Source organism: Ciconia boyciana, chromosome 1, assembly GCF_034638445.1.
Source record: "Ciconia boyciana chromosome 1, ASM3463844v1, whole genome shotgun sequence".
In the NCBI taxonomy this organism is placed as follows: Eukaryota; Metazoa; Chordata; class Aves; order Ciconiiformes; family Ciconiidae; genus Ciconia; species Ciconia boyciana.
In genome coordinates, this window is record NC_132934.1 from 178335278 (window position 1) to 178350113 (window position 14836).

Here is a 14836-nt window from a genome sequence, read left to right on the forward strand (position 1 = left end):
TTTTACTTCAGTAAAACACAGTGCTTTATAGGAATCATGGTCAGAATGAAACATTTCATCCACAGTCTACTCCATCTTGACAATAAATTAGTAGAATAGGAACAAATGCCAATTCCTTTGCAAGCGAGGTGAGCAGTCCGGAGCATGAGTTGCCTTCTCCATTTTTTTTGTGCTGTAGTTTGAATCTGCCTGCTCCTAAGAATGAACTTCTCAGTGTATGTCTCCCACCTTTGTTAAAGTGTCTCCTGAAATTGTCTGTAGGTTTGGATTGCTGTCAACCAAAGGGACACCTTTAAGTGTTTATTTTAGGTAAGCAATCTGGATAACCAGTTGTTTTATACCTCTTAAAATGTTCCTTTACTGTTGTCTCATCTCTTCATTTTTGATCTAAACTCAATGACCTTTTTTTGTACTTTCTATTTCTGAACTTTCTAGGTCATTTGCTTGCCTCATATCCTGCACAGATGCTCCACCCATCTAAGGATCCTCTCCTTTTCAATATATTTTTTTCTTCTTCTTCTTTTTTTCCCCCCACAAATGTACCTACAAGACCACATATTTGGTTCACAGTCAGTAGTTACTCAGTGGGAGACATTTCCCATTCACATGTGATACCTGTTTTCTGCTGCTTCCAATTATGCCATATGCTGGAAAGCCAACCTGTTGAACTATTGGAGTCAATGTTATAATCAAACTAGTTATGAAGGTAGCAGTGTGTCTCATAGACTGTTCTGGACATTGTCTGATTTCTGCCATAAGCAAAATACTGACAAGTCCTGCTTTGTTTCGCTGTTTTTTCAGGTGGCAAAAAGCTAGACATACATTCATTATATTGTAAAATCACAGCCTTTGAGGTCTTGCTGAATCTGCCCTACAGCTATTTATCACATGATTGCAGGGAATGAAAATAACATTTTTCCTTCTATTAGGAATATATTGCTAACCTTGAGGCAAGATAGTGCATAATTTTATGTGTGCCTAGTCTTGCTGTTATATATAGACTGTTTTGAGATGAATCAGTGTTATCATTTCCCAGAATTTAGCACAAGTGTTTTAGCAGAGCCAAGGAGATTTCATATACTTAGGCTCTTGGCTGTGACAGTGACCAGGGATCCCAAGTCTGAGTCACATTTATACTAATACCGTTTTATAGTCATGGAAAAAGGCCAAGAAAATGCTAATATAATTTACTCCCAAGTTAAGGGGTTTCTTTGTTGAGGTTAGAGCTGCATGTAGGCTATCTGAGCCCAATTCTGATTTCACATCTATTAATTTTATATGTGTGAAATTACAGCTATTTCAATGATGTTTTTGCTTGTAATCAAGAGTTGAATCTGTCTCCTCATGTCTGTGTGATGATCCCTCTTTCTTCCTCCTACAACCAGCAGTCTGCAGGAGACTCGGAGATCTCTCAGACTCTTTTATTCTTTCCTACGGTACCCATCCTTCTCTTGCAACTTCTTGAGTAATCTCTGTTTTTTAATATGAAGCATTAATTCACTTTAAATAGCAAGAATTAGGGAAACTGGGGCTCAGTCCCTCTCCACAATTACGGGTTTAATCATCAAGTTGCCTATCTGATGCTTTTATAAGCATAGCTCTACTATAGCTATGTACATAATACGTAGCTCTGATTTCTAGGTGTAGTTTGTTTGCAGGGTGACCTGCAGTGAGCAGTTTTAAGCACATTGAAATAATTTCTGATACTTGTTGTGGTTTAACCCTAGTCGGCAACTAGGTACCACACAGCCGCTTGCTCAGCCTCCCCTCCCCGGTGGGATGAGGGAGAGAATAGGAAGAGCACAAGTAAGAAAACTTGTGGGTTGAAATAAGAACAGTTTAATAATTGAAATAAAATAAAATAAAATAAAATAATAATAATAATAATAATAATAATAATAATTGTAATGAAAAGGAAAATAAGAGAGGGAGAGAGAGAGGAACAAAAACTCAGGGAAAAACAAAAAAATACCCAAGTGATGCAGCTGCTCACCACCCGCTGACCAATGACCAGCCAATCCCCAAGCAGCGATTGCTGCCCCCCGGGCAACTCCCCCCAGTTTATATACTGAGCATGACGTCATATGGTATGGAATAGCCCTTTGGCCAGTTTGGATCAACTATCTTGCCTGTGCCCCCTCCCAGTTTCTTGTGCTCCCGGCAGAGCATGGGAAGCTGAAAAGTCCTTGACTAGTGTAAGCATTACTTAGCAACAAGTAAAACATCAGTGTGTTATCAACATTATTCTCATACTAAAATCCAAAACACAGCACTATACCAGCTACTAGGAAGAAAATTAACTATCCCAGCTGAAGCCAGGACATACTACATAGACACTTTCTGCCATGGCCCACTTCTGAGCTACTTATGCATATAGACTGCATTTTTTTAGGTATTGTCTAAAGATACATGTTTCCAGAATGCAATTTCCAAGCTACGTAAATTAAGTTTCAATTTTTAATATTCGTGATACTTTAACATCTTAAGAACTGCAGGAAAGCGTGAAATTTACAGAGAAAAAAATTGAGGAGTATACTGATGAAAACAGTTGAATATGCAAATCAGGCTACATCCACTGTTTTAAGGAATAAAGTACTTCTGAGTGTAGAGTTGTTAGGATCGTCTGTGCCCTTAACAGGAACTTGTACAGTAATAAAATAGATGTCATTATTTTCTAAGCACAGGGGACAAAAGAATCACATTTTTAGTCCATGGATCTGTGGTAATTTGAGGTAGTTTAACACAATGGTGAGATGCATTATACGTAATCCAAACCCACTAGGGCTTCGGATTATGCTGTTCCAACTTGCTGTGTGAATTTTCCTTAGGGGAGTCCTAGTTGATTAAAGCTTGATAAAAACAAACATCAGAAAGGGAGAAGTTTGTTTTTACTGTCTTCTGGATTGGGGTAGCTGTCCCAAAATATAGGTATGAAAGCAGCAGTCCACTTTTGCAGACTTAGCTGAGGCAAAAATATTGTGATAAATTCTGTAGAACACACTCGGGCAAAACGCCCATTTGTTCTATTGAGAATTTTGCCTGATTAAGACCTGTTTTCCCCTTATCTCTGAGTTTCTTGAACAAAATGTGTTGACTCTGATCCAGTAAAGTAGAGCAAGCTTCTTAATCTGGCACATTAAGTAAAAGCTCAGCTGGGAAAGGAATGCAGTATTTTGTCTTTGCATTTCAATTGAGTTGAAACTTCTTATTTTAAGCTTAGGCTGTGAGAATCATCTCCAAGCAATGTAACATCATTTACAGAGTCAGGTGATAGATGTTTGGACTGAATACAAGTGTATAATGGGACACATCTTTCCTGTTAATAAAAACAAAAATAAATAAATGCAATGTTCAGACTTCCTTAATCAGTTCTTTCAAGCAACTCTGTTCTGACTTGCAGCACTCCTGCTGTTTCAAGTCATGGACCTTTCTTTTAACACAGACAGCGTATTATGCTAATCTGCGTGCTGGGCAAAAGCCCAGTTGAGAGTAGCTGAAAGTCTAAAAGAAGTTTCACTTTTGACCGCATCCCTGTTTTGAACCAAGATTGCTAATGTAGAAAGGCTTGCTACCTCTAGAGGTGTGGAGAGGGTCTTGCACCTCTTCCTTAAAACTCTGGCATCCTTTTTTCCTCTCATTTTGCTTCCTTTTCTCTGGGGAAATTACTCATGTTTTTACCAGTATAATAACCAAAAGAGTCGCACTTTTTATTTCTAAAACAAACGAGCATTTTTTTTCCACTTGTACTGAGACTTCAATCTCTGCCAAAAATCTGAAAAGAAATCACCAACTGTTCTGTAACTCTTTAAGCAATTACCATTGAATACACACACTATGGTTCAAAATGCAATAAATACTAAAACTTCAGCAAGGAAAATCTAGCACGAATCATAAACAAGAAACTGATGCAAGTACTAACATACTTATTTTTGATGGTAATACATGTAAATTATGAAATATAAGTACATCAGTTATCCCATGAATGATTTAGTGTATCATCTTATGACATGATGAATGAGGTGAGGCTGCATGTACACTGAATGCTTGTAATGTAATTTATCTCCCAGGAATACTGAAAATACTCAATTTAATATACAGAAGTATTTGTTAAGAAGCTTACCAAAACAATATGGTGGGCTTAGACTAAGATCATACCAGAAGGTCCATCCTTCAGTTCTCTGAATCATAAGAAGAAACAGATTGTGTCAAATGGAAAGTGAGAAATAACGTAATCTAACCAATCTGCACTTTGGCAGAGTCGTTGTAGGCTGGCTGAGGTTTCTTGACTATTCTCAGTTAAGGTAGGTATTTGACACAATAGTGAAGAGCTGACCATTTTAATTGTGAATATGTTTTCCTGGAAAGCAAAAGCTTTGGTAGTCTCAGAGGAGTTTATCGGGCTAGTCACACAGTGCTCCCCAGGGTCAACCAGCAGGGTGAACCAGTTGGTTGCATCAGTACTTGCACCAACCCTTGTTTGGGAACTGCAGTATTTAAGAGAGCCCAGGAGAAAAGAGATACTTGCTTCCTTTACAGTTTTTCACAGTTCCCCTGAAGCCTTCTGTCCATGATTCCTGTTGGTCTTTGAAGTCCATGCGGGTTTTTTTCTGTGGCTTGGGAACTGTCACTTTTTAGACATCTACTGATGAAAGTTTTGTGACTCCTGCTCTTTTTGCTGAGGTTGCAGACTTAGTTTTTCTGTCTCTTTAAGGTGCTTTGGCTTCTCTTCCTATTGTCTAACCAAAGGTAACAAGAGTATTCTTACCGTTTTCCTCTCTCTTGCCCTGACCGCAGGCTTACTTTTTTTTCACCTTTGCTGTATTTCACAGGAGAATGATCAAATACTCCCACAGAGTAACCATTATTTGTTATGAAGTGAATCATATGTCTGTTGCATGTTACTGGCTTGTGCTATTTTAGCAACAGTTAGTATTAACTATGTAGGCTTAATTAGCATATTTGGTTTTGGAATCTTGAACTAGAAAGCTTTCCTGTTTCCTAAAACAATCCATTTGGATCTGCATAAATGAGAGCTATTTCAAACAGAAGAGGCAAAAATACTTATATGGCATATAATGTTGCGTAGCTCCTAAAAATTAAAAAGAAGAGTTTGGTTATATAATTTATATAAATTTTAAAGTGTTTTACAATAGAGAAATATCATTACTGATTATTTCAGTAAAGGGTAGACTGAGGTAGAGAAACAACATCTTAAAGGCAACACTTATTTTCAAAGGCAAGAATAGAACGTGGATTAAAAACTACATACATTAGATGCAGTGGCCCTTATGTAGAATAGTTATTGAACTAGATATAAAATTTTGATGTTTTCATGGAGGAAAATGTAACAGTTTTATAAAGCTGAGAATGCCAGCACAAAATCAGCAGTTATTTGCATAGTATTGTCAGGGACAAATATTCTGGAGACAATTCAGTGAATCAGAGCTGTTTGATTAATCAAATCAAGTCTCTGTTGTAGCAATGCAAAGAGGTTATGTCTGCTGGCAATCTGATTTGAAATCAAATGTTTATGGATTAATGAACACAAGACAATTGCTTCTAAGCCTCTTTTCAAGCAAAATCTTAGGTCTTTAGAAATGTGGATAAGTAGGGAATGATTAGCCGGGTCTGACAGCACAAGTGAGAATTTATCCCCTCAAACATACTCTCTTTACAATTAAAGAAAATCCAAGCAATTAAAAGCAGCCAAAATAAAGCAAAGAACAAAATTTACAAGTTGTGTTTGTTATTTTAGTAACATATGGTAATGTAAGCAAATTGTAATCATAGTTACATTACATTCTAATTGAACGATAAACTTAACAGAGCTATGTCATTTCATATCAACTGAGGATCTATCTCACAATCTGCTTTTTAAAAAGCAGTCCATGCCTCATCTTCAAATGACCCTTGCACTTTAATGTATTGAAAAAAAAAAATCATTCTTTCTTTCTTAGCAGTTGTTGTTCATTACATTATCTTTAAAAACTGTGAACGATGTGCATATTATAAAGGGAAATGTGCAATCCATTTAAGCATAAAAGAAAGTTCTTCTGCTTTTATAGGAATTGACTCAGAAATAATTCAGGTACAATTTTGTGTTCCCTTTGGTCTCTTTCTTCTCTAAGAAGGCTCTCTGCTTTGGTTTGATACTAAATTAGTTATATCTAAATGCCACCTTCGTTTCTTCCCCCACTGAGCTTAACAGTTAATTTTCCAGGCTAGAATAAAGAAATCCTTGCTTTCATTTTTTATCCCATCCCCATGGCGCAGTAGACCAATAAGAAGCATATAGTTCTTACCGAGTTAAGAGAATAGGAGCACTTCTCTGAAGAAAATTGGCTGGCTTTCACTCACTACATAAAAAATCATCAATTAAAAATGGAAACAGCTGGAAATGAAATCTTCTTCTTGTCAAAGGTGAATATTAAAGTGCTCCCTCATTTGACTTTCCCTTTATTTGTTTTAAGATGATCTTCATTATTTTGCAATGACTCTCTTATTTGCTAAGGTAACAGCGATTAGCATTACCTGCTTGGGCTTGTTTTTGGAAAACTGACTATGCGTAGCATTTGATCTACAAGTAGCTGCACTGGCTTCTGTGCACAACATAACTGAATCCTAAGTTCATAAGGGGATGAAATTTTTATCAGAATGGTTTAGGGTTAGCAAAAGACTTCTATTAAAATCAGTGGGAATTTTACAATTGATACTAAGTGCTTTTGAAAAGCCTACCCTTTTGCCTCATGTTAGACTCATGAGGATCACAGAACTAAATCCTAAGGGTGTTGTCTGCTACTTCACCTGAAAGGTGATCTAATTTGGAGGTTAGCACATTTTAAATTGAAACATTAGTGATGACAGTAGCTAATCTGAAAAAAAATTAGCAAGACATAAACTACACTGTCTTAAAACTGTAACAGGTAGGTACTGTTTTGTGCAAGGAGAAACTCTCCATGAACTGACTAATTTGATCAAGTTTCATACTACATCGTCATCTCAAAGTTGTGATTCTTTTACTGTGTAATAGTGACTGTACCTCACATTTTTAACTTCTTACTTTAGTTCTATTAATTTTTTTTTGTTTTAGTTATTTTAGCTATATTAGTTTAGTTAGGCATAAAAATAAATCAAGAAAGGAGAATATAGTATCAGTCATCATGTCACCTTGTCACTATGCATGTGTACAGATATATACATGTGCATGTATGTACAGGATTATATATACTTGTTGAAGTATACTGAGGATTCTACCTTAAAGAAAAGACACGATGCTGGCCAAAGGTACATTATTCATGTTGCCTAAAGAACATGCACTGATATATAGTTAATAGATAAAGAGTCATAAGAAGGAAGTTCAAAGTCATTTTCAACACTTTCAGAAAGACCAACATTATTTCTCTTATGACTAACCCAAAACTGCTTTACATTTTCAAGTTGAGAAGTGAACCAAGTCCTCAGGTAGTGCTCTTTGTTTATGAAAACAGCTGAGGATCTAATTTAATGACATTTGAAGATTTATTTTACAGACTAAAATCAGATGTCAGACACTCCAATGAACCATCCAAAAATCTAGTGCAATTGCAGTCCTAATCAACGTGAAGCTTATCCCACAGAGGCCTATGGTATATATACATCAGAGGTGAATACATGCTGTAGGAATTACTTTAGACAAAAGCACTGATAGAAGGCAGAAGGGATGAACAGTTTGTAACTGCCAGGCTCCTTAGCAGGTAGTTCCCTGACTATATCCCTGCTGTTTCCAGTCTAAATGAGTATTAAAACAGCTAGTGATGTCATTAAGGCATCGGCTAGCATGTGAAGGGAGAGAGTTTCTAACTGGAAGAGATCATGAGGTACCTCCACATGAATATTTCTTACTCCATTTAGGTTTACTTGCATTTTAGTATTTGTTTCTTGACATAAAAGTCTTCAGGATTGGAACAACATGAATCTTTGTTCTTGCAGGAGCTGGGCAGATATTATCTTCAAACTTTCAGTCAGGGAAACACCGTGCTGGTATCGAGAGTGAGCTGTCAGTACCATGATTTCCGTGTGCAGGGGTGTAGCACTACTGCATTGTGCTAGAAGATAAACTCCTTGTCAGGAGCATGGCTTGTGCGGTTGGTCGTGGCATGGTTGGGTCCTGCCCATGCTGATGAGAAGGCCTGTCCTGAGCATCTCCTTAGACAAAGTCCATGTGTAAATGTAGTTTGGGCTAATGTAAGCAGCAGTGCAGACTGTTGTGACTTGTTTTGAAGTACATGGTGTCTGCTACTACTAGTATGACTTTGAGAGAGCTGCTAGGGTCAGAATTGGACACCCAAACCTTCTTTTCCAGTCAAATTTCTCTATCAGATATTGAATGTGTGTTGTTGCTCGGCATGCATTAAGATGTCTTAAACTAATTGCATTTGAGCCCTTTATTTTCATATAAGAAATTGCATTTTGCTAAGTGTTTTACCGTAAGAATGTCCCGCTGTTTTAAACAATGTTGCAAGGACACATGGCTGGTATTACTCATAGATAATTTCTGATTATATTTAGTATTATAGATGTTGAAATTTGACAGGGAAATCTCAACTATTTTTTAAAACTTGTCATAGAAAATAATTCCAGTTTTCCTTTCGGTAAAGAATGCGTTAAGTTTGGGTTAGGCTTCGGTAGTCACACCAACCTTAAATATGATTCTTCTGCACAGTTTTTTCCACATGTTATGCTCTGTGTACATCAACAGAAACAAAACTAGCTCAGTGATCTGGAGGTAGTATACACTGCACCCATGGGTGAGTAAGAGTGATTCATGCAACAGTATGCTAAGAAACGTAAGTGGTGTGTGGCAAGCATGTAGATCATGTAATCACTATCATGACTGCTATTCTAGTAGAAAGGATAAGATCTTGCTGGACTTCTGAAGGATGAGATAGTAGTGAAAGTACAATACTTCCAAAAGGCAAGTCAGCTCTTAGAAATAAAATGTTACAACTTTAAATATCTGAGATAACTAAGAAGAGGTTTATTTTAAGATTTCCTCTATTTTGTGGTTGATTGTGAAGCTTTGGCTGTTTCATTATACTCTGTGATTTATTTGCTTCTTTATTTCCCTATTTATTGTATTTCAGAATTAAAATATCTAAATATTCAGTCAGTTTTTTCTCAGTTAAAGATTGTGGTTGGATATGTCACTGAATACAGGCCTTAGTACAACTAATAAGCAAACAAGCTTTTCTGTAAAGGCTTCACTAGATAATCAATCAGAAATCCTGGCTAGGAGCTTGTAGCTGTTATTTTTTCATGTCAGTAGTATTAAACCAAGGTTTACACGTTTAAATTAATCAAGCTGATGAAAGGCTGGGGTTTTTTTTGTTTGTTTTCCTAAAAAAAATAGATTAATTTGACTTCTGTCTGCATGGGAAAAAAAGATAGGGATACACATACTTGATTTGGGATAGAAACCCTGTGGCTTTGTGCATGTGCATGTAGGTGCATGTGCATATGAGAGAGAGAGATCCAGACAGATTACTTTGCAGTGTAAAAACATGGAATTAAAAAGAGAAATACCGGTGTTTATAGAGAATCTCATATTTAACAAGAGCAGCCCTGGAAAGGAATGCTCCCAGTAATCTCTCTTTAACAGACTCAAGTGGAAGAAAGCCAAGTTGTTCAGTTGCACAATAGGTTGCAATCATGTGGGAGAGTTCCCAGTTGGGAGTTGAAAACTGAAAACCTGACATGCATAAGTGAATGAAGCTAGTGGTGTGTTGATTTAAGATTTTTTTCCCCCTCCTTAAAAATACAGCTGGGCTTCTGTCTTTGTCTGGGTATTGGAGAGCCGACACTTTATGAGACACAAAATTAGTTTAAAATTGACATTTTGGATGTCGGTGATAATTTGTCCTGATGTTATGGCTAGTGGTTGTAATTGTGACAAGCAGGCTTGATCCAAGTGGGCACTGTAAGAGCCAAATTTAATAGATGACCATTGTAATTTTCTGCCTTGTGGACAGAAGAGACTTTCCAATGTTCCTTCACCACAACAATCAGGGATTACTAAATAACAAGTCCACAGGATTGGGGGAGGATTGAAAGGATTAATGGAGTATGACAAAATTGCACCTGAGGGGGAAAATCTGTAGCAGTTTTTTGTATGGTGATGTGGTAGATCAGGCAAATTGGCAATTGTTACTGATCTTTACACATGCATGTCTTCAAATAAAGTGCGTGAAAGTCAAGTGGATGCAACATGTGGCTAAGGCTGTCATAAACATTTATGTCATCAACCACATAAATCACTTAATACTATCATTTTAAGTATTTCAATGATCAACTATATTAAGCATCAGTGGATTGTAGGTACTGTACTAAATCATTTTTTTACTCTGCTATAACCTCTTATCCTGCTAAACTAAATCCTAGAAAAGATTAAAAATGTAGGGTTAGTCCAACCCTTCTCTTCAAAGATAATTAAGGAATACAGTTCCTGTTTAGGAAGAGTGTTTCCAGCTTTAGAACTTAAAAATATGTATATATAAAAATTGGTTTGCAGTCTGCATTCATGTGCTGACCTGTTGTTAAATAAACCCACTCTATCCCTTTGATAAATATCCATTTCAAAACAACAATAACAATCTTAGCTCCAAGTCCTTATGCGATATTAATGTATTTTTAATAAACTTTAGCACTATCAAACATCAGAAGTTTGTTAACAGATACTTGGTTTCTTTTCACACTGGTTTAAACCAAGAATCCCACCACTGATGGCAGTGGATTTACATGAAATAGAAACAAGGAGAAGCAAGAAGAGAGCTATTCAGCTTTATTTTTAAAACTCTAACTTTTCTTTGGAAAGGAACTTATCTATTAAACTTTGTTTATTACCTCTCTGAGAAAAATCTAAACTTGGGAGTATTTTTTTGACTTAAGTGGAAGTTTTAGATCTATGTTGTGTTCATGATAGTTGAACTTAACCTTAGGAGCAAGATACTTTTCCTTTCTTCCCAGTTTGGTATAAACACAGTCTTTAGGGAAAATAGCAACTGGTGCAAAGGGTTAAACTTTTGCCTATGTAGAACTACACAAGAGAGAGAAAATTAAAAAAGAAAAATCACAAACACATCTATGTTACTGTCTGAGGTCATCTCTCAAGTATTGTGAATTGTTTAAGGAAATGCTTCTTCGGCAGCGTTGACTGAAGGTCATGTTGTTATTTAGGCTTTTTACTAGTGGAACAGCAAACGATTCATTAATTCCATTAGCCATCCTTTCTGTGCACTGGGAAAAGCAAATGTAATTGTCAACTATTCCTACTGTATACTTAAGCTGTCAAGGATCCTGGAAAGCTTCAGTTATCCTCTTTGAAGATATGAAAGGAAGGGGTGGGCTATTTTGTGTCTTTAAAACAGCAATAGGGAAAAAATGTGCCACATAATGTAAGCTAAAAGATTTCTTTTTAACCTGAAGTGACACTCTAATACAGAAACACTGGGCAGGTTTCTGATGGGTAAAGCTTCTGGTTATTATTATTATGTTTTAAAAAAAGAAGTCTTATAGTACAGCCTGTCAGCATGCCGTTAGTGTTTTCTCTAAACCTGTCTTGTCTCCAGGAGCCATTCCAGGGACTTCTCATTTCCCTTCCCTTCGGGTTCCTGAGGCAATCCATAGGTCTCACCCTGCTGCTGCGTGTGGTGGACAGGCAAGTGTAGCATGATAGAAGTTGGTGGGCATGCTGCACTCTTATTGCATATATATTAGGCAAAATCAGGGTGCATATTTTTATAGCTTTTCACCATGAAGTTTCTGGTGGGTTAGTGGACAGCAAAAGTGAAAAATATCAGGTGCATCTGCAAAATTATTATCATTTCTTCCTGCTGTTGACGGGGATGACAGCTGAAAGCCTAGTCTACTACATTTAGCATGAAAAAGCAAAGAGAGGTTTCAGGATTAGTAGCCCAGGCAAAAGTGGATTACATCTGAATTGGAGTGTCTGCCCTCTAAGTCATCACTGCTATTAGGTAGTGTTCTGCAGAGAGAGAGTACACTTTTTGTCCATAGAAGAGACAGTTATATTGAAAAGACAGTGAGGGTCTTTGGTGCAAGAGGGCTTCATTTTAACTATGGTGAAGAAGTCCAGGAAAAGTAGGTAAGCAAATCCACATAGGGTGGAATTTTGTCCACCCTCCCCGTGTGCTTAAAAGAAATAGTGTGCTCTCTTCTGCAGATCTTAAAGTCCCAGACATCCTTGGTGGCAGTTAAAAATCCACTGTCGGTTATTACACATTTCAGCATATTCCTTTTATTTTAGCAATAATGAATGCAAAGCTGTCTTGTCCTTTGCAATGCTTTGAGCTGTTCAGATAAGACATTGCAGAGTGGTTGGACACAAATCACATAACCCTACTGTGCTCTGTTTGAAAGGAAAGTACAACTTTTAATTCATTATTGGTTAACTAATTTTCTCGTATGCTTTTCCCACAGTTTTGAGTGACAGTCCCACACCCTCAATACATGGTTTGTTTAATTGTGGTGCCAAAAACTTGACTTTCTCTTTAAAGATGTAATTTTACATCCTGATTGTAAAATAATTGTTTGCTGCTCACTTTTCGATCATGAAAAAGGAAACACATTTTGCATACTTCTCAAGACATAACTTTGTCACTGTGTGATGATTTTTCTCTAAAACATGGAAAACTGTGGAAAAGGAGTTACATCTGTTGGGAAAGTTTTGCTCTGTGTGTGATATAATGTAATGAGTAATCATAAATGTAAAACAGTTGATGTGACAATTTCCTATATAATGATTATGCAGTAGTTAGTAGCCACAGTATACTATATTACTCCTGTTATGTATTTTGGAGGTGGACACTATGGATTCATAATATGGTTTAACTTGTATAAGTAGTATCAGTCCATCTGAGGGATAGTCTTCCCCCAGGTTGAGAATTATGAATTTACAGTGTTGATTTTTTGAATCTTATGAGCCACTACAGAGTGGAAAATATTTAAGGATAGCAGTGTATGTACTTCTATACGTTACTGAGTGTTAAGCAATCAATTGATTGTTAAATAAACTAATATATATAATACATTATATTTATGCAAAGAATAGCTGCAAAAATCAGGTGAAGCATTTCACTTTTATTGTAGTAATAGGCACCATTGCTATGTATTTATCTATGCATAGTTTAGGAGAGAAGAAGATGCTGTCAATGATTCTGTAATATTTTCTTCATTGTAGTGGCCACTGAGTTGAATAAGAATTCACTGATATGTATAGTAATGAATCTTTAAAACTATCATTTCTAATCAGTGTTGGACAGTGCAAACAAACAGGTGTCCTTTCAAAAATGGACCTTTGTACACTTTGAGTAAAGAACTACCTAAAAAGCGTATAAAGTAGTTGTACATTCCAAATGTATTAAATTCCATTTTTCCTTTGCTATATTTTGTAAAACATTTTCATTGTAAACAGTATGCCTCTCACACATGTCAAATCAAACCTCTTTATTTAAAAATATATAACTAATGTAATTGGAAGCTTATTGCACTCTCATGCAATGTATATATTGTGACTTCAAAAAGTCTGTACTGAACTTTGCTTAAACTACTAGTATGTGGATTTCTTTCAAATTTATTTTTAATTAATGATATTAAGGATAAGATCCTTTCTAAATGTACTTTAAAATTCACAATAAAGTTTCAGAAGTTGTTTTGTACAATGTTGAGGCTTTGTGTTGAATTTTCTTATTGAAATCTTTTTAAACTGGTACCTTGACTAAGTTCCACATTCCTTGAGTATGTGTAAATCGGTGTTTAACATAACATCATCATGATTTAAATCAGGTGTGCCATATCACAAACTACAGTATTTCCATTTACTTAAGAGCTGTCTTCACTGAATTAGAGATTGCTGATCTGTTTAACACAGCATCTCCTGGCACTTCTGTAATTTCTGCTGGAGATTCAGTCTGTGTTGAAGAAACTCTCTGTATTGGACTTGAAGAGTGAGATAAAATGTATACTGTATTTTGTGTATCAGCTCAATCCAGGAGACGATACGGAATGAGTTGGATGAAATAGTGGGGAAAACATAGAGAACAACATGTGTTTATTTTAGAATATCTAAAAATCTGATTTATAGCTCCCAATGGAAACAAAAAGTAAATATACAATATTGGAGAAAGATGCTATGGTATGGTACACAGTCAAATGTGTTGCAAGCTGTCATTTTTATTCTCCATATCTTTTGTTTTTAATGCTATTTTATTATTAGATGATTCAGTAGTGATTGAGGTAAAAATGTTAGTGGCCTCAATGGGGAATTTGCCTGAGTAAAAAGGTAATTAAGCTCTGTAGTGTTTGGAATAACGATTATTTTTCATTTCTGTCCTTCCCCATCTGGAAAAAAAGTGACAATTGTTTTGCTCAGAAGTAGAAGTTTCCATTTAGCTATATGTTTAGCAGTGACTGAAAAGGTTAAGCAAGAGGATGGTATAATTTTTCTTTTGAGGATAAAATAGTCTATTCCCCATGAAATTTACTACTATTTAGCTGTTTACTTAACCAAGAGAGGACTAGGCTTTTAATTTTATGGATGAAATTTAAAAAAACATTTATCATTGTCCCATTGATGTCACTATTAAAATTGCTAGTGACATAGTTTTAGGTCATCGGTGTACATGTTTGACAACGCCATATGGCCTACCTGTATTATCATGAGATTGTAATTTTTCAAGATGCTTTCACTGGCACTGTAGATCTGCATATCTGAAAACATACATAGCTTGATAATTCCCATTCAGAAATCCCAGTATAGCTCCTTAACTATGGTTAGCTAGAT

The 14836-nt window shown here is 36.1% G+C and overlaps 1 protein-coding gene across 4 annotated transcripts in view; it reads left to right on the forward strand.

Moving 5' to 3' along the window:
- Positions 1 to 14836, forward strand: part of PCDH9 (protocadherin 9) — a 711092-nt gene that overhangs the window by 18687 nt on the left and 677569 nt on the right. Inside the window, exon 3 of one of the 4 annotated variants that reach the window (XM_072850110.1) lies at positions 12475 to 13658. The exons of the other annotated variants lie outside the window; for them this stretch is intronic. Within the exon in view, the coding sequence (XP_072706211.1) occupies positions 12475 to 12480 (6 nt within the window). The 3' untranslated portion in view covers positions 12481 to 13658. Of the gene's footprint in view, positions 1 to 12474; positions 13659 to 14836 lie in introns of those variants that run through there. 4 annotated transcript variants of the gene reach the window in all.